The sequence below is a fragment of the Portunus trituberculatus genome, chromosome 50 (assembly GCF_017591435.1).
Source record: "Portunus trituberculatus isolate SZX2019 chromosome 50, ASM1759143v1, whole genome shotgun sequence".
Taxonomy (NCBI): Eukaryota; Metazoa; Arthropoda; class Malacostraca; order Decapoda; family Portunidae; genus Portunus; species Portunus trituberculatus.
In genome coordinates this window covers 11,464,191-11,483,892 of record NC_059304.1, presented here as the reverse complement: position 1 = coordinate 11,483,892, position 19,702 = coordinate 11,464,191, and the positions used below count along the sequence as shown (strand labels likewise).

The 19,702-nt window shown below is 39.5% G+C and overlaps 3 protein-coding genes across 4 annotated transcripts in view; 1 reads left to right on the top strand and 2 right to left on the bottom strand.

Moving 5' to 3' along the window:
* The window catches only part of LOC123499510 (facilitated trehalose transporter Tret1-like), an 11,178-nt gene extending 6,500 nt beyond the window's left edge, over positions 1–4,678 (top strand). Inside the window, exons 5-10 of the mRNA XM_045247566.1 lie at positions 278–487; positions 600–796; positions 1,070–1,220; positions 1,517–1,645; positions 1,762–1,865; positions 2,322–4,678. Of these exons, the coding sequence (XP_045103501.1) occupies positions 278–487; positions 600–796; positions 1,070–1,220; positions 1,517–1,645; positions 1,762–1,865; positions 2,322–2,519 (989 nt within the window). The 3' untranslated portion in view covers positions 2,520–4,678. The remainder of the gene's footprint in view (positions 1–277; positions 488–599; positions 797–1,069; positions 1,221–1,516; positions 1,646–1,761; positions 1,866–2,321) is intronic.
* On the bottom strand, positions 4,576–9,014 carry LOC123499509 (formin-1-like). 2 transcript variants are annotated; one of them, XM_045247564.1, is made up of 5 exons: positions 8,784–9,014; positions 7,187–8,156; positions 6,732–6,899; positions 6,217–6,383; positions 4,576–5,704 (listed from the first exon to the last, which is right to left on the bottom strand). In XM_045247564.1, the coding sequence occupies exons 1-5, from the start codon at positions 9,009–9,011 to the stop codon at positions 5,678–5,680; spliced, it is 1,560 nt and encodes a 519-aa protein (XP_045103499.1). In that variant the 5' UTR covers positions 9,012–9,014; the 3' UTR covers positions 4,576–5,677. The 2 variants fall into 2 exon arrangements, with proteins under 2 accessions (XP_045103499.1, XP_045103500.1); XM_045247565.1 differs by having other exon boundaries at positions 7,187–8,153.
* Positions 9,015–9,568: 554 nt separating this feature from the next.
* LOC123499991 (uncharacterized protein KIAA1143 homolog) lies at positions 9,569–12,359 on the bottom strand. The gene is made up of 5 exons (XM_045248551.1): positions 12,178–12,359; positions 11,395–11,525; positions 11,043–11,105; positions 10,709–10,838; positions 9,569–10,081 (listed from the first exon to the last, which is right to left on the bottom strand). Exons 2-5 carry the CDS (start codon positions 11,512–11,514, stop codon positions 9,867–9,869), a joined length of 528 nt encoding a protein of 175 aa, XP_045104486.1. The 5' UTR covers positions 11,515–11,525; positions 12,178–12,359; the 3' UTR covers positions 9,569–9,866.
* Between the last annotated feature and the right edge of the window lie 7,343 nt (positions 12,360–19,702).

Genomic DNA, 19,702 nt, shown 5'->3' with positions numbered 1-19,702 from the left:
ACTTAATTTGGGTAACGCTGCTCATTTTTTTTTTTTTTATAAAGAAAAAAAAAGTACAAGTACTACAAGGCATCAGCCCATCTGATCATTCCTTTTCTTATTGTCAGTAGCGTCCACCAAAATAGCAAGGAAACCTTAAGCTATTGCCGAACTAATCGATTAAACTTGAATAGGAGCCTCATTAGTCAAGGAGTTCACATAAACAAGATATAGTACATGTAGAAGTGAACGAGTATAAAAGGTAGCAATTCTCATCCCACGTCTTGCCTCCTTGCAGGGTCTGGCTTCCAGCTGATGGTCGTGGTTGGAATCCTGTACGCGTATCTATTCGGAGCAGTGATCGACAATTGGCGGCTGCTAGCGGTGGTGTGTGCCATCCCCTCGGTCATCTACGGACTACTGGCCTTCTTCGTCAAGGAATCGCCGACCTACCTCCTCACGAGGGGCAAGGAAAAGGAAGCCAGGCAGGCGCTGCAGGCACTCCGAGGTTTGTACAAACACCTAACCTAACTCACACACACACACACACACACACACACACACACACACGCGCGCGCGAAGTACCAACACAGCTTCTATTTCTCTTTTCCGCACTTCAGGCAAGGAATACAACATCGAATCGGAGTTCAAGAGGCTTTGTGAGACGCAGGAGGCGTTGACCCGCAACCATATGACGTGGCGGGACCTCAAGCAGCCCCATATCCTCAAGCCCGTCGTTATCTGTCTGATGGTCATGGTCTTCCAGCAGTCGTCGGGTGTCAACGCCGTGCTCTTCAACCTGGGAACGATCTTTAAGGTAAACAAGGCTGGGGGCATCCTTGAGAACATATGTGGCATCTGGGTACAGTTTTCTTCTTCATGTGATAAGAAGTGTCAAGACTCAGGTTTTCTCCATAGATAAATTTATGGTTGGGAAGACTTACTTGCCATTTTGCTTCACTGACTAGCTAACTGATCATGCCTACTTTCGTATTCGTGTACCGACTGACTCACTGATCCACCGACTGACTAATCTGCTTACTTACTTGCTGATTTAGACACAGTTGATCAAGTTAATAATGTTCTGCAGGAGGCAGGCGTCGGCATGGCTGAGAACATCAGCGCCATCGTCGTGGGCACGGTGCAGGTGGTGGCCACAGGCATCGCCGCGCCACTGCTGGACCGCGCCGGCAGGAAGATTCTCCTCACGGGTTCTGCTGCAGTCATGGCACTCTCGCACAGTACGTGTGGCGCGTCCATATCTAAAGAACAGTCCACGTTACTTTCTGCTTATTACCTCTTCAATGTCTCCACCATGCATTAAAAAAACAATACATATTACATTTATCCACTCATCACTTCTTGACCAACCCCTTTATCATGTATGGACGAAGCATCTCAGGCTTTTGCTTATGTTACTCTATGCTATTTATAATTTAAATATATACTTCAATGGAATCCCCATCTCTACCACTCTGTCCTGTATGGACGAAGCATCTAAGAGACATTCCATATAGCTCACTTTTCTCCACAACAGTTGCCCTGGGCGTGTTCTTTTACCTAAAGGAAGAAGGCGAGGCCCCGGGATGGCTGCCCCTCACCTCGCTCATGCTGTTCATTGCCGCCTTCTCTCTGGGCTACGGCCCCATCCCCTGGGTTCTCATGGGTGAGTGAAGCTTTGTTCAGGATAAGGGTATTGTTTCATGATTGTATTTATATGTGGATACAGGTGTTCAGAGACAGGTGACTTCCTGGCCGCCACTCACATAATTTATCTCTCAGGTGAGATGTTTTCCCTGGAGGTGCGCGCCCCGGCCAGCGGTCTCGCTACGCTCACCAACTGGAGTGTATCCTTCATCGTCACTCTTGCGTACGATCCCATGAAGGTGAGAAACTCCCTCCTGCAGATCGTGTTATTATAAGGCTATGAAAGGAAGTAGCTAGTGTTATTATTATTTATTATTTATTGATGTATTTATTAATTTATGTGTGAAGAGCCAGAAAAGTTATAATATATAGAACATTCTCGTTTCGTTGCCACTTCTGATAATCATTGTGAAAAGAATGTAGTTGAAATCGGATTGGTGAAGTTCACATGTACTAGCTCTAGGGATTCCTTGACATTCCTCTCTTGCAATAGTTATCAATGAGTAGCGCCGGGAGACTCAAGCAGACCCGCCAATGCATAGATTTACTATCAGAATTATTCAGTCTGCACTATACTGACTTTTTACCAGGTGTTTGATGATGCATAATTATGTTGTATCTTTGTTGTTGCAGGAAGATAATACTCTCTTGATGCTGAAATACACACTTTTAAACACTTTTTTTTTTTTTTCCAGGTGGCAATGCACGAGTACGGCGCCTTTTGGTTCTTCGGGGGAGTGTGCACGCTCAGCACGCTATTTTGTATCTTTGTGGTGCCGGAAACGAAAGGAAAGACAGTGCAGGAGATTTCCGCGTACTTCGGTGGACCACCGGTGACTCAGGCCGAGGATAAGCCCTCAAACAAGCAGGGAAAGGCGGAGGAGACTGTATAGCAGCCTCTGTTCCATTAGTGTTACCACCGTCATTCTCGCCAACCGTCCCCTCTTGCTGCGTATGGTCCTTCACTCTTGGGACACTCGCGAGCTGAGGATTCATCATCGTCTCATCCATGTGTTGCAGCTTTTTTGTTTGTTTTATTTTATTCTTATTTTTCTAATAGTGTCTCATCACCGCCGTCTCATGGTTTCCACATCTTATTGTGAAATTTTCATAAATTTTGTTAATGTACATATTAAGCTTTTATTATTATTATTATTATTATTATTATTATTATTATTATTATTATTATTATTACCTTTGTTATGTTCGACGTTCAAATTTGAACTTGGTGAACTAAATCTCGCACATATGGTAACTATATACTCAAGTTTCATTATTATTATAATTTTTTTTTCATGTGTGCTGTAAATGGGCAATCTCTCTCTCTCTCTCTCTCTCTCTCTCTCTCTCTCTCTCTCTCTGATTTTTAGAATTGTTTTCACAAGTTTAGTATAAGTATCAATGAACTTACAGTTTAAGTGGGCTTTTTTTTAATATTTTGTTGCCCTTGGTGAGCTTCCCTCTTGCATAAAAAATAGAGAAAAAAAAAAAAAAAAACAGGACCTTATTCCGCTGATTTCATGTGAGTTACACCGAAGCACGTGTTCGGTCTGAATGAGGCCCACTGAAGCAACAGGAAGCCAACAATACCAGAGACGCCGCCGTCTGTTGTTTGAACGGATGTTGCCAATGGTACAGTTACTATTTGATTTGTGTTATGCTGCTCGTGCCGCAAGCTCCTCATCGGTGCTTTACTGGTATGTAAGCTCATCTTACCTTGCACTGTTCTTAGTTTCAATATCGGTAGTCATTTTGCCTCACACACAAAGAAAAGTAGTTTGATATTCTACAGTGGTACCGCCATCTGGGATGTTTTCCTACTATTAAAAGTCTTATGGTTGTGAAGGGTGTTCATTAACTTATTTTGGACGAAAAGCAGCATTAACAATCTTGAAAGTATTGAGAAATGTTTTTAGTTAAGCGGAGTACTATTTTTGTTAAGAATGTGTTTATCGCTGCACCAAAATTTTCCGGGTTGGACTCGTAAAGGATCGTTGGTATTGTTGTTCCTGGGTATGCCAGTTCAAGGGTTAGACTAGGCTAGGCTAGGTTGATATACCTGAGAGGGGGCAAGGTTAGGTCACGATCTTTTGTTCGGGGCGGGTTTCCTGGGGGTGCAGCCCCATGTTAGGTTAGATTAGGTTGTCGAGACGGGTACCCCAGTCTTGTATTTCTGGACTCTGCCCCAATGTAGAGGTTCCTCCAGTGTTCTCCTTAGCGTTTGCAACTCTTCCATGCAGCTGATTTGACGTCGTGTATATTATGAAGCCACACTATTGCTCAACAAGTGAAAGAGGGAGAAAATAGGTAATAAATGGAGGAAATGGGATTAAAACAGGAAATAGAGCCATGTCCTCCTATTCCCTTATTCATTACCATATTCTCCTATTACCGTATTTGTTATAATTTTCATTGCCATGTCCTTTATTCCCTTATTTGTTATCCATTTTTTTCTATCTGGTCTTTTATTATATCCTCATTCCTTATTCATTATCATATCTTCATTCCCATTTCTTCCTATTCCTTTATTTCTTATCCATTTTTCATTCTCTTTCCATTTTCTCTTTATCCTGTTTTATTTCCATTTCCTTCAATTATTATCCATTTTTCTTTCTATCCTGTTTTAATCCCATTTCCTCATTTTGTTATTTCCTTTCTCCCTCTTTCCTTATTGACCAATAGCATGGCTTCGTATATATACATAATGTCAACTCAGCTGGATGAAAGAGCTGCAACAGGGCTGCTGAGAAATTAGGAGAGCTGGAGGAATGTCTATATTAGGACAGTGCCGATTTCTATTTATGGAAGATTTGGCCTCCACCACCCATAGCATTTGCTTCACACAGTCTTCATTTCTCAGCCTTTTGACTCTAAGCATGTTTTCCTCTCCATCCATTCATAGAAAGATCAGTAAAAATAAATACATATATAGGTAAATTACAAACATAATCAAGCTTTCACTTTAATGTAAAAATGCAAATTTGTACATAAGTTTTCTTAAAAGAATGTAATAATCTGTGCACTCCAAATATACTGTACACCTGAGAGGAAACTTGGTTAGATTTCACTTGTTTTTTTATGGACAATGAAGGCTGATTTGCATTTATCTTCCAAGCCAGCACCACTATTGTGTCGTATCACACTGAAATTATACATATGTATGCTGTCTTGATAAATCCTTGGAGTGGGCCAGCTTTTCCTAAGGTATTGCTGTGGATTAAACATTTTGCTCATTGTTATACTGTTATCCTTGATACAATATCAGTCCTAAGTCCAAAGCTCACAATTTCATTAATTCAACTTCTCTAAGACACTGCCTTAATTTTCCCAATCACTGCCAGTGTTGTATCTCTTAAATGTCTAATACTGTTATTTTGATGGTTACTGCTCTTCTGAACTTCCTAACTGCACACCTTCCTACAGTTTTGCTACACAAGACTATCTACTTACTCTCATTCATCCCCTTTACTGGTAAATTCAGAAACTCTGCTCTTGTTTCTGTATTTCTTCCTGCCTAGAACATGAATGATTTAAAATGGTGAGTACAAGATGCTTCAAAAACTAAATTGGTTGACTTGCTCAGTTCTGCTATTTCCTTTAATTTTAAGAGCCACCTTGTAAGTGGTGCCCTAAGCACCTGACTTGTAAAAACCTTCAAAGGCAAAAAAGAACAGCTAACTTGAATTAAACTAGAAATTATGAGCCAGCTAAATTTACATTGTCATAATTCGTCAAACATTTTTATATAGTATTGTACCGTATACCTCATCTTCCTGTGTTATAAATGTAGACTTGCTTTACAGTGACAAAAATTGAATGAGAAAAAAAATCAACATGATGATAGTAGCAATAACACACATTAATAATGATCATCAAAACGACCATTGTTGATGGTAGAGATGATTCATAATTGTTCCATTGTCACACTTTCCAAACAACAACACTAGAGTAAAACCAAACAAAGCAAACACAATATCCACCACGACACTACTTCCTAATCCATCCTGGTATGCACCACCATCACCACCACCCTGAAGGTCCACTCTAGACTTCAGTGGAGGCCCTTCACCTGCTGGATCTATAAACAAAATAAAGAAAAGTAATTTATGAATAAACAAATGATGGACCCAAACAATGGAATCTGAACAACACAAATAGAGGTTCAGCAGGTACATTAGACAAAAGCAATCTCATTGACATTAAGCATGCTGATTTTCATCTAAAAAAAAATGTGAGCCTCACACTTTATCATTAATATTGTTATGAAAGGCAGCTGTAATTTGACGATACAAAATGTCCTAGTAAAACACTCAAGTTTTCACATCACTGATAGATAGGATCTGTTTTTGTCATCCTGTGTGTGAGGTCTGTCTCCAGTGTTTTGTGGGAGAATGTCTGGCTGAAGAAACCTAGACCAGCTTCATATTCAACTTTATAGTTAAATTGATCATAATGACTGATATATAATCATATTATAAAGCAAAAGTTTAAGAACTTTTTGGTCTGCCACAATGCAAACTGTAAAACTGTTACTTCTATTTTGACTACTGAACAAAAAGTACTTTAATTCTTAAGACATTCTTGATTTACCAGTTTCACTGTAGCTTCCTCTGGGACACAATTGCTTGAGCACCACTGCTGGATGTTGAGGGTTGTGGCATCTGGGTCAGAATCACAGTCCTCTTCTTCTACTGTGATCCGAGTAACTTTGGGGAGCTCCGAGTTGATATCATTTAGTGTGACTTTCACTTGCTGTCCTGGTGGGAATACAGGAGGAACTAAGTAAATTTATGATTACTTAATGAAATTAATAACAAAGAGAAAATTAAAGTATGGAAGTAGAAAGTCTCATATTCTTTTGAGTATTTAAGAAAAGGTATGAGATAAAGACAGTCATACTTGTAGTCTTGTTTACTCTTAGATTATAAGATACCAAAGATAAGCAAATACTTTTTGCTCAAGATACCAAATATTAGCCAATAGATTTCAATGAGAAAGATGGAGTTCTCTAGGCCTTAAGTTGTGTTCCTATATCTTATTACATATAATTGTTTAAGAAAAATATGGGCGATAACAACCATGAAACCATTACACATGTAGCTCACCTTCTATCAATACATGCCACAGTTCCAAGTCAGCCAGACTAACGCCATAGAGGAAGCATAGGTTAGGGGAGAAATAGTACTCCTTGCCACTCTGCAGCCGTAGCTTACCCATGCTGCAGTGAACCTCTGTTATGACTCCTTTAACCTGCATCTGATGTGTTCTGCTATCTGTGTTGGTAGATGCAATATCACAGAACCAGTGAGCATATTGTCATCAGAAGTAGTGGTGTCTGGCATGGTGGCGCGTGCATTTTTTTTATTTGAGAAAGGAAGTAAACTATGGATGCCAAATTAATTAGTACTTAAAAATCCATTAAAACCAATAAATGAGAGTAATTCAGTGTTTTATATTTATATTAAGAAAACTGTTATACAATCACACATTTGTTCAAACTTTACAATATTGCATATTATTTGAGACAACTGTACAAAATCAAACCAAATTTGTGTCTTACCCTTCAATCTTAAATGCTCCCTCATTTTCTCTGTGGTCTGGGACTTACCAGAGGTAGGTCCTTTGTCATCCTCATCTGTCTCTTCATACAAACCAAAGCCATATAAATTTCTTGCCTTGTCCCTAGTTGTGAAAACTTTATCATTATTTTCCTTTCTTTCTTTCTTTTTATAAGTTCCACAATCACTCAGTACAGTTTTATTCCTAGTACTGACTGACTTGGCTGTCTCCTTAGATGCAACATTTGTAAGCTTTGCTGAAGAGAGATTCTTTTTCTCATGAGTTGACTCTGTTAAGTCTTTCTTTTCATTTACATTTTCTTGAAATATTTTCTTTTTATATCTTGAATCCTTATCTTTTAAGCAATTTGGTTCATTTGTTTTGCTTCCATCTTCATCACACTGTAACTTGTTATCCAGTGATAGAGAAATGTTACCATCACTTGACTTGTTATTACTTTCCTCTTCTGTCTCAGTGTCGGTGACATCCTCAATGGAGATAATCTTACTTCTTGGTATGGTCTCTCTTTGGTGCATGGGATGCTGAGGAACAGGTGGGGCATAGTGAGGAGGATAATAGGAGTATGGTGTGCCTAGGAAGAGTGCTGGCATGGGAGGCATCATGTAAGGCCCATGATCAAGTGTTCCCTCCACTAGTGGCTGGCCCTGATAAGACCAGGGCCCCCTGACACTCCCCATGCCAGGTCCTCTTGGTGCACCATGCTGTCCTGAGAAGTACAAATCATGCCCCTTCATTGCAGCATGTGGAGGTAGGCACACTGGTGGTGGTGGTGGTGGTGGTGGCACTGGTGGTGGTGGTATAACATAAGGCATTGGGTTTGGTGGGTACATGTACAGGCCTGGATGCAAGGCATAGGGTGTGGAGGGATACAGGAGAGGGATGCCCCCCTTGGAAGATGTACCTTCTGTGGCATCCATGTTGGGTTTTAGTACACCATTAAGAAGGCACTTCTGGGGAGAAAATAAGCAATTATAAATACTTTGGATTTTATCTTTTCACCACACTCATGAATATCATGATTTAACATAACCAACTACTGTGAACATTTATTTTGAACAGAATATGTTAAGAAATGAGATAAGGGAGAACATCCGAACATTAGAAAGTAAGGCAAGCTGTAAGATGGCATTGGACCTACATGTGACAGACAGTGCATGAAACACATCATTATCTATATATCCACTTGTTATTTTCACCCTGAGTTGATCTAACTATCACTTAAATCTCAATAATGCAAGAGACAAAGAACATCATAATGATACAACAAGAACCCAATAGACCTGCACATATCTGTCCCATTATGAAACACCAACTTCCACCTCTCATCCTGTCCATTAATTAATCTAACCATATTTTCTAAACCTCCCTTGTGAATAAGACAAAGAACATAAAAAAAAAACTGCCACAATTCAACATACCTACAAGTGACAGTCAATACACAAAACACACTTACCTATAACTCACTGTTTAATCTATCTGTCAATTACTTAAGCTTCCTTACCAACTTCTAACTTATCTAATGTCTGTGTCCTTGAGTTGCATATTTAAGCCTCTAACTCTCCCCTGGCCTCACTAACCTGGTGTGTGGGGGATGCTTTCACTTTGAGATTCACAGGTATTAGCCACTCAGACACTGAAGGGCTCACATATTGATGACAGCCAACAATGTGCAGTGTTTTCCTGTCACTAACACTAACACCACCCACACTTTCCTTCCTCCCCCTCTTCCCCTGCTGCTCTTGATCTTGGTGATTTACTGTCTTTCCAACGGGTCTTTCTTTGTGTGTGATCATATTTCTGTACATTACCTCAGTTTTATTTAATTTCTTGTGTATCTTCAAGAATTCGTTAATTTTTCACGTCTGTTAACATGGAAGGAATAGAATTGCAGTAAATACCACAGGTTTATCATTAGCAGTGTCTAGTGAAGAGAGGGATTGAACATGTGTTACTCATAATTAAAACAACTGCCAGCTGTAGTGGAGGTATTAGATTGCAAGGCTAGTAATTCAGTATCCAATGAGGAGTTCAATTCCATGTTGCTTGTCATGGATGCCAGTGGATCAGCTTTTTATTAAGTTACTAATAATTATCATTGGCATGGTAATTGTCTCACACAACGCTCTGAATCTGGTGGCTGTCTTATATTGTTAATTAGGCTGATTATTTGATTTTATTAAGTTTCATGAATGCTGTCTTGAAATTAGTGAGTGGTGTATTGTAAATTTTTCAGTCTAGAACTATCCAGTCATTAAATTTTTAGTTGAATAAACTAATTTGTTATGTTCAGGAAGCTATCAGAATTTTAAGAGTTAAATTAGGCCTAGATTAGAATCTACTCATGGAGAAACAAGAGAAAGTATTACAACAAAGACTTTATTGAGATAAAAAAATTACTTTTTTTTTTTCTGGGTTCCATACATATATTTATTATAAAACTCCTATTATGAATAACATATGTGATTTTGAGTCTCAGTCACAAGGAGATCCATGATGTCCACTGTTTACTATTCATGACAGTGCTATACTACTAAATGTGACAGATTTGACTGTACTAATGGACAGTTTTGCATGTATCTAAGAGTTGTAGGGCAAAGAATTACTGCACTTGCTCCCAAACCCAAGCTGTAACTAGATGGACACACTATCCTGTTCTGTTCTTAATAATCTTCATCTTCCTCATCTTCATTAAATGACAAGAGTTTCTTATTTTGAACACCTTTCTTTTTCACTCTTTTTGATTTACTTTCTGATGGTTCCTCAGATTTTTCACCTTTTAGCTTCTTTCCGTCCTTCCCTTGTGCTTCATCACTGCTGCGTTTGGTTGGCTTGCGGAAGATGATTTTTCCATCCGGTGGTGCTTCGTCACCTTCAACTGATAAAAGATCACATCAGAAAGGTGTACATGTATCAAAGAAGTTAGACATCTATGTCATTTGATTGCTTTCTGTTTTTGTAAAGCATATGTGAAAAAAATACATACTAAATATCAGTATTGCATAACATATACAAATAGTTGAGAAATCTTGAATTCCCTTTATATTCAACACATCCTGTGTTAACAACAATAGAATCCTGAATTAGAATAAAAATAAGCATGGTTCTAAAATTAAGTTTGGGGGATGTGAGGAAAGAAAGAAAAAGACCTTAAGATATGAAACAAACAAATAAAAAAAATTACATGTGACATGTCAACCTGCCATGCCATACTTCAAAGCATCCATTTTACAACTATGTCACTTTCCATATATGTAGAGAGCTTCAATGAATTAGAATTGCTAAAATTACATTCAACACGGTGTATAGCTAATAATGAAATGCACCTCATGAATGTTGGATGGGACAACATTCTCCTTTTGATGGTAAACCTATCAGCAACCTTTTTTCTGGTAAACGACTAAATACTTCACAATATAGTCTTGTGAAGCCTCACTCATGGTGTTATCAGTGCACATGGCTGTGCTCAACAGGCTACAGTGAATGACTGGATATGATGACTCACCTTCATGTCTCTGCTTTGGCCCCTGGACCTCACCCTCAACTTTGTCCCCAAAGAGATCATCCAGCTTTCCTTCTGAGCGTAATCTTTCCACTTCTTCTTGCGTCAAGTCCCCTGTCCGGAGACTGACTACCTGGGCACAATAGACACATGTGAGAATCTCTACTAATATCTTTTACAGATTTTCTGTTGGACAAATTGTAATCAAGCTCAACAATATTTTATTGTGAATTTGTGACCCTATTGTAAATTACAAAAAATTTGTCCGCTTGATCCATGAAATATAATAAACTTCATTAAAAATTAAAATAGAGTAAGAAAAAAAAAAAAGTCCAACCTGGGGCAACTCATCATCTTGGTCAGCAAGATCATCTGCTGTTGCATCCGGCATCACTGCAAACTGAAACAAAATGCATGTAAACACATGTGCAAGTGATCATATTGTAAAGTAAAAAAAAAATAAATAAATAAAAAAAATGGATAAGGTGTGACAGTCACATTGGTATCTTAAAGGTTAATGGATAATATACCCTACGATCACTACTATATACAAGGAGAAATTGGCTATGATGATGGTTAACTGAAGCAGCGTAAGATGTTCACTTTAGCACTTGCTGTGTATAAGTACCAATGATGGTTAACTGAAGCAACATAAAATGTTAATTTCAACACTTGTTATGGGCCCTCACCTTCTCTGACAAGCCATGGTCCTCCTTGTAGCCCACTCTCTCCTTGAATTTCTTGAGGAATGATGGCTCGTCAGGTTTTGAAAATGCAACATTCACCTTCTTCCCGGTCCACTTAGCCATGTTGAGTGTTTCTGAGGATTTCATTTAATTGTATATGAATGACTTCTTTTTCTTGATGTTTACTTACTAATTTCTTCATATCAGGCCAGAAAAGACACTGCAGAATCAGTTACCTTTGTTTTGGAACTGTCTAAGAACCATGTGATTATTTCATTGGCACATACTAAAGGTGTTACATATTTCCTTCAATTTTTTAATAAGATACCTATTTAACCCTTCACTCCAATATGATATCATTAATAGCACTAGAAATAAAAAAAAAATGCATGAAAGAATGGAATAAAAAGAATGGATTTTACAATTTTGACTGTTTACAGATTGGAGGGGGCTGTAGGGCAGATAAAGTAAAGGAATGATGTGCTAAATAACAATCAGATTTTAATTTAACAAGTGAGGTTATTGTCATTTAACCAAACCTAACCTAATCAAACATAACATCTCTAATCCTCCATAAGTACCGACTCAGGTTACTGTAACTTAACCAAACCTAACCTAATCAATCGTAACATTTCCATACCTGCAAAATTATCTAGGGTGATTAATCTAATGTGATCAGTAACATTCTACCTATCCTCCCATAGCTGTCAAAACACCCATCAGGTCTTAACAGACCACAGTTATATGTATACCAAACAACACCTCTAAATGTTACAAATACATTACCTTAAATGCAACGGACGAGAATAAAGACGGTAAACGCTGAGCGAGGCTGAGGCGTCTCCCGCTAAAGTGTAGGCTGTGTAGCACAAGCAGGGCCAGGTTGGTTTGTTTACAGTGAGCAGGGTGGCGGTGTGCGGCGCGAGCCACTTGCCGCCTGTCCCGAGGCGCGGTGTTTGGAAAGGAGAGGACTTAGGAGGGAGAATGGTTTCTGTAAAGGTGCGTTTACACCAAGCGAATCGAATCGAATCAATTCATGAAGAATTAACACGATTCATGAATCGTGTTGATTCGCCACATTAGTTTCAATGTAACCATTTACACCAGGCGAATCGAGTCAATTCAAATCATGCCGATTCTTGGAGATTCAGAATCAATGATTGGTTTGGACCCATTTTTTCCATCATTCAAGGCGATTCAGCTAAGGAGTAAGCACCATATTAATGGACGTCCTAATCAATTTAGTGCGAGAAAGACGTGCTATATATGATCCTAATGATCCTGTGCACCAAGATCATACGTATTGTACAGAACCATAGAAGAAATTGCTGTAGCCTACGATATACTAGACAATAGTATTCTGCACATTTTGAAGACCAATGACAACAGAAAGCGTTATGGATATGCTTACGTATTTGCATGTGGCAACTCTAGAGTGTATCGTCTACTTTTGAAATGCGTGATATAATGTAATAATCAGTTAGCCAAGCACCATACAGAGTGAAAGATCGAGGGGTGTAAACTTCCTGCTACTAACCCCCGTGCCTCTGATTTCGTTCACTAAATACTACGATACGTCACGTCACAAAGTATTAGTTACTATGACAAAAAACCAAATTTAACATAGTTGTAATTGCTTTAATATCCTCTTAATATCCTCCGTACACCGTTAAGGCTAAATTCAGGTCTTCTAAAATTAATTGCATGCAACCATACTCGTTGACGACACCTACGCCTACTCATCCTCAGCACTGTTGCACTGCTATTTCTGCAAAAGCTAATACGTCCATACTTCCCGATGGCTGCCTTGGTACTGAATCATCTGAATGTGAAGCAGCCGGTTGGAACTATGCAGATTCAAAATTACTCATGAAGAATAATTTAAATTGAATCATCTTCAATCAGCATAGTTCCAACCGACTGAGTCTCAACACATCTGATTCACATCATTCAAATGATTCAGTACCAAGGCAGCCTTTGGAACATATGGACATAATTATTAGCTTTTGCAGAAATAGCAGTGTAACAGTGGCTCAGGATGCGCAGGTGTAGGCGTCGGCAAACAATATGGGTGTATGCAATTAATTCTAGAAGACCTAAAATTGGGAGCTTTGGACAGTTGTTTCCATATTTGGTCAATATTCAGAAGTTTTTTGTTTATTTATTTTTTATTTATTTATTTATTTATTTATTTATTATTATTATTATTATTATTATTATTATTATTTTATTATTATTATTTTTTTTTAGGATAACCACTGAATAATTTAAGATGTTGGTGGAGCCTGTCACCAACAAGAAGTACTAAGCCTACAACAGAAGCCATATAAGTTTGTGACACTGATAGAATATTTTAGGGTGGAAATCGAATCAATTCAAATCATGGCGATTCATAGCGATTCAGAATCAATGATTGGTTTGGCGATTCAGCCGAGGAGTAAACACCATGTTAGTGGACTTCCCAATCAATTTAGTAGCAGAAAGACGTGCTATATATGACCTTAGTGATTCTGTTCACTAAGACCTTACACTTTTACACTCTCTTCAAATCAAAATTTAATAATGGCCTCACCACGCCCTGCCTCGGAGTCCCCCTCTGGGGAGGGGACCATAAATGTCCCCAGGTCGGACTGCCCCTCTGCTGTCGACCTTGGGTGTCTTGACACTTCATCTAATACTTTCACTATCAATTTCTGCAACATTCGTGGCCTTCGTTCTAATTTTCAATCTGTGGAACACCACCTCTCCTCTACTAAACCTCATCTTCTCTTCCTAACCGAAACACAGTTGTCTGTGACTACTGACAGCAGCCCTTTTCTGTTCCCTCCTACTTGCTCTATCCTCATTTTCAATCCAAAGCTGGATGTTGCGCATACGTGCGTAACGACACCACTTGCTCTCGTGCCCACAATCTTGAATCTTCAGAATTTTCTACCATCTGGCTAAGACTTCAATGTCACTCTCTAACTAAATTCATCTGTGCTGTATACCTCTCACCTAATTCCTCTGACTATGTAAAATTCTTTGACTATTTGACTTCCAAGGTGGAGCACATCTTATCTCACTTTCCTTTTGCTGAGATCTCCATTTTAGGGATTTCAATGTTCACCACCAGCTTTGGCTTTCATCTTCTTTCACTGACCAACCTGGTGAACAAACCTTCAACTTTGCTATCCTTCATGACCTAGAGCAGCTAGTGAAGTTCCCTACCCGTATTCCTGACCGCCTTGGAGACACGCCCAACATTCTTGATCTTTTCCTAACCTCCAACCCTTCTGCTTACTCTGTTAAACTTTCCTCTCCGTTGGGCTCCTCCGACCACAATCTAATTTCCGTTACCAGTTCTATCACTCCAGTGCAGCCTCAGGACCCGCCTAAGCGGAGGTGCTTCTGGCATTTTAACTCTGCTAAGTGGGAGGAACTAAGGCAGTACTATTCTGATTTCCTTGGGATGATTATTGTTTTCATGTCAGAGATCCTTCTCTTTGTGCCGAGCGCATAACAGAGGTGATTATCTCTGGCATGGAGCTATACATTCCTCATACTTTCTCTAACCCTAAAGCTAAAAAGCCTTGGTTTAACTCTGCTTGTTCTCGTGCTGTCAATGATAGAGAGGCGGCTCACAAACGGTTCCGTAGCCATCCAACTGCTGAAACTCATGCCCTATATATTTCTGCCCGTAATCATGCCAAATCTATTCTCCAACTTACTAAAAACTCTTTCATCAATAGAAAATGTCAAAGTCTTTCCAATTCTAACTCCTCTCGAGATTTCTGGCATCTAGCCAATAATATCTCTAACAACTTTACTTCTTCGTCTTTCCCTCCTTTACTTCATCCAGATGGCTCTACAGCTGTCTCTTCTTTTCTAAAGCTGAACTCTTCGCTCAAACCTTTGCTACCAACTCAACTTTGGATGATTCTGGGCATATTCCTCCTACTCCTCCACCCTCTGACTACTTCATCCCTAAAATTAAAATTCTTTATAAAGACGTTTTCCTGGCCCTCTCTGGCCTTGATTCTCGGAAGGCTTACGGTCCGGATGGAGTCCCTCCTGTTGTTCTCAAAAACTGTGCTTCCGAACTCGCTCACTGCCTGGTCAAACTCTTTCATCTGTGTCTCTCTACTTCTATTTATCCTTCTTGCTGGAAGTTTGCTCACATTCAACCTGTCCCTAAAAAAGGTGACCACTCCAATCCTTCTAACTACCGCCCTATAGCTTTGATTTCCTGCCTTTCTAAAGCCTTTGAGTCTATCCTTAATAGGAAGATAATGAGGCATCTATCAGCTCACAACCTTCTCTCTGATTGCCAGTATGGTTTCCGTAAAGGCAGATCTACTGGTGATCTTCTTACTTTCCTAACTGAATCTTGGTCATCCTCTTTTAGGGACTTCGGTGAAACCTTTGCTGTCGGCCTTGACATATCGAAAGCCTTCGATAGAGTCTGGCACAAATCTTTAATTTCTAAACTACCCTCCTACGGATTCTATCCTTCTCTCTGTACCTTCATCTCCAGTTTCCTTTCCGATCGTTCTATTGCTGCTGTAGTAGACGGTCACTGTTCTTCCCTAAAACTATCAACAGTGGTGTTCCACAGGGTTCTGTCCTATCACCCACTCTCTTTCTATTATTCATCAATGATCTCCTAAATCTGACTCAATGCCCTATCCACTCCTATGCTGATGATACCACCCTGCATTATTCAACAGCGTTCAACAGACGCCCAACCCAACAACAATTAAATGACTCAAGGCGAGATGCTATAGGACGCCTAACTTCTGATCTTTCACTTGTTTCTGATTGGGGCAGAGAAAACCTGGTTTTGTTCAATGCCTCAAAAACTCAATTTCTACAACTATCTACTCGACATAACCTTCCAGACAACTATCCTCTCTTCTTCAATAACACTCAACTTCCCTCTCCTCTACATTAAACACACTCGGTCTATCCTTCACTAAAAATCTAAACTGGAAATTTCACATCTCTACTCTTGCTAAATCAGCTTCCAAGAAGTTAGGTGTCCTATGGCGTCTTCGTCCATTTTTCTCCCTCCCAGCTGCTTGCTCTGTACAAGGGCCTTATCCGCCCGTGTATGGAGTATGGCTCTCATGTCTGGGGGATCCACACACAGCTTTACTAAACAAGGTGGAATCTAAAGCTTTTCGTCTTATCAACTCTTCTCCTCTAACTGACTGTCTTGATTCTTTAAGTCACCGCCGCAATGTTGCATCTTTATCTGTCTTCTACCGCTGTTTTCATGCTGTCTGCTCTTCTGAACTTGCTAACTGCATGCCTTCCCCCTCCTGCGGCCTCGCTGCACAAGACTCTCTACTTCTTCTCATCCCTATTCTGTCCATCTTCCTAATGCAAGAGTTAACCAGTATCTTCACTCCTTCATTCCCTACACTGGTAAACTCTGGAACTCTCTACCTGTGTCTGTATTTCCACCTGCCTATGACTTAAACTATTTCAAAAGAGGAGTGTCAAGACACCTCTTACGTTAACTGGACCCTCCTTTTAGATTTTTTTGTTTTTTCTCTTTATACTATTCCTCTTAACAGGGCCTGGCAACCAGCGGGATTTTTTTTCCAACACTTTGTTTTCCCTTGGCCAGTGCCCTTGTAATGTAAAAAAAAAAAAAAAAAAAATGTATTGGACCATAGAAGGAATTGTTGTAGCCTACGAATTACTGGACAATATTATTCTGCGTATTTTGAAAACAAATGACTACAGAAAGCATTATGGATATGATTACATATTTTCATGTGGCAACTGTAGAGTGTATCGTCTACTTTTGAAATGCATGACAACGTAACCATCAGTCAGCCAGGCACCAGACAGAGTGGGGGAGGGGCATAAACTTCCTGCTATTAATTCCTGTGCCTCTGATTTCGTTCACTAAATACTACGGTATGGCACGTCACAAAGTTAGTTAATATGACAAAATACTAGAATTAACACATCTAATTGTTTTAATATCCTCTTGATATCCTCCGTAAGCCTAAATAAAGAGTTGATGTGATAATATGGTATGAATTGGTGCGCGCATTTCTTCAGAGGTGAATGTATGTATCAGTGAATCATTATGTCCTGCCACTCTACAGCTCCACTTGGCGAGACAAAGTATTCTCTGTCACGAATTGACGTGGCTTCTGCTGTAGGACTTGTACTTCTTGTTGGTGGCAGGCTCCACTAACATCTTTAATTATTCTGTTGCTATCCTAAAAAATCATAAAACTTTTCCTGGTTATTGACCAAATCTGGGAACAAATGTCCAAAGCTCCCAAATTCAAGTCTTCTAGAATTAATTGCATGCACCCATATTTGTTACCGATGATTACGCCTACGCTTCCTCAGCCACTGTAATACTGTTATTTCTGCAAAAGCTAATACGTCCATAATTCCCGAAGGCTGTCTTGGTACTGAATCATCTTAATGATGTGATTCAGTCAATTGGAGCTATGCAGATGCAAAATTATTCGATTCAATTCATGAAGAATCAACACGATTCATGAGTCGTGTTGATTCGTCTCTTTAATGATTTCAATCGAGTCGATTCAAATCACGCCGATTCATGGCGATTCAGAATCAGTAATTGGTTTGGATCACTGCCTTCTATACGAAGGCCGTGGTTTGGACCCGTTTTTTCATCAGTCAAGACGATTCAGCCGAGGAGTAAGCACCATGCAAGTGGACGTTCTCATCAATTTAGTAAGAGAATAACGTGCTATAATTATGATCCTAGTGATCCTGTGTGCAGCAATCATGTATATGCTGAACCATAGCTAGAAGGAACTGCTGCAGCCTATGAATTACTAGACAATATTATTCTGTATATTTTGCGAACAAATGACAACAGAAAACGTTATGGAAATGGTTTCAAATTTTCATTTGGCAACTGTAGGATGCACCGTCTACCTTTGAAATGCATGGCATGGTTGCCATGTTTGTCCTTTTAAGGACAGTCTGTCCTTTTTTTAGCCTGTTTGTCCTTAAGTTTTCTTGTAAAAAAGGACAGTCAAAATCTGTCCTTTTTTCAGCAAAATTTATTTATTTATTTGTTTATTCATTGTGAACCACGGATCCGGTCAAACCTTCAAACACGCAGTCAATAAATTTGTTTCTGCAACTTCCTATCTTTTATTGTTTTATCATATTTGTTCTTGTGTTATATGAAAATAAATCGAGCATATTATAAACTTATGATTTTTCTGTGGGATCGCAGACTGGTAACTATAATAAGCAACCGGCAACTCCCTTAAAAAAGCGCTCCCACTCCCAGCCTCCCAGTCTAGCCTAAATGTTGCTAAATTTCATATAACCCTGCAAGTTCTCTCTCTCTCTCTCTCTCTCTCTCTCTCTCTCTCTCTCTCTCTCTCTCTCTCTCTCTCTCTCTCTCTCTCTCTCTCTCTGCTGTTATACACTTTTAAACACACACACACACACACACACACACACACACACACACACACACACACACACACACACACACACACACACACACACACACACACACACACACACACATATATATATATATATATATATATATATATATATATATATATATATATATATATATATATATATATATATATATATATACACACACTTTTGTTGTGCTGTCCTTTTTTGGAGGCAAATGTCCTTTTTTTAAAGCAGGTCTGTCCTTTTTTCATGTGTAGTGTCTGGCAACCCTGATGCATGGTACAACGTAAACGCTAGTCAGCAAGGCACCAGTCAGAGTGGGGGAAGGGGAGTAACTTCATTATATTACCCCTCCTGTGCCTCTGATTTTGTTCTCTAAATACTACGGTCTGGCACGTCACAAAGTAAATATGACAAAATAATAGAATTAACATAGCTGTATTTGTTTTGATATCCTCCGTATACCGTTAAACCTAAATAAAGAGTAGACTAGATGTGACAATGTGGTATCAACTGGTGCGCCCATTTTTTCCGCGGTGAATGTATGTATCTGGATCATTCTTCCGTGCCACTTGACAGCTCCAGCTAACGAGACAAGGTATTCTCTCAGAGTATCATGAACTGACATGGCTTCTGCTGTAGGCCTAGTACAGGTATGGACAAACTAGGACCCGCGCCTGACAAATATTAAGGCGTTTTCAGAAGCGGCGCGGCTGGGGGGAAACGGAGTCAAACGGAGTTTTCGCAAACGCGAGCAAACGCCTTTCCTCAAAGCGTTTGCTCTCGTTCGGCAAACGCTTTTTAGCCAATCAGCGTGGAGCAACCCCATCAACCTCATGGAATGAGATCAAGAAGGAGTTACATTTCGAATAAAACTGAATAG

What these genes read in the sequence shown, in the direction of transcription:
- LOC123499509 (XM_045247564.1), bottom strand. Translation starts at nt 9,011, where the DNA reads ATGTACAGAAATATGATCACACACAAAGAAAGACCCGTTGGAAAGACA. An exon ending in AAGCATCCCCCACACACCAG is followed by an intron (nt 8,157 to 8,783) that starts GTTAGTGAGGCC and finishes TTTTCTCCCCAG; the next exon opens with AAGTGCCTTCTTAATGGTGT. An exon ending in GTGGCATGTATTGATAGAAG is followed by an intron (nt 6,384 to 6,731) that starts GTGAGCTACATG and finishes TATTCCCACCAG; the next exon opens with GACAGCAAGTGAAAGTCACA.
- LOC123499991 (XM_045248551.1), bottom strand. Translation starts at nt 11,514, where the DNA reads ATGGCTAAGTGGACCGGGAAGAAGGTGAATGTTGCATTTTCAAAACCT. An exon ending in ACCATGGCTTGTCAGAGAAG is followed by an intron (nt 11,106 to 11,394) that starts GTGAGGGCCCAT and finishes ATTTTGTTTCAG; the next exon opens with TTTGCAGTGATGCCGGATGC. An exon ending in AAGATGATGAGTTGCCCCAG is followed by an intron (nt 10,839 to 11,042) that starts GTTGGACTTTTT and finishes TATTGTGCCCAG; the next exon opens with GTAGTCAGTCTCCGGACAGG.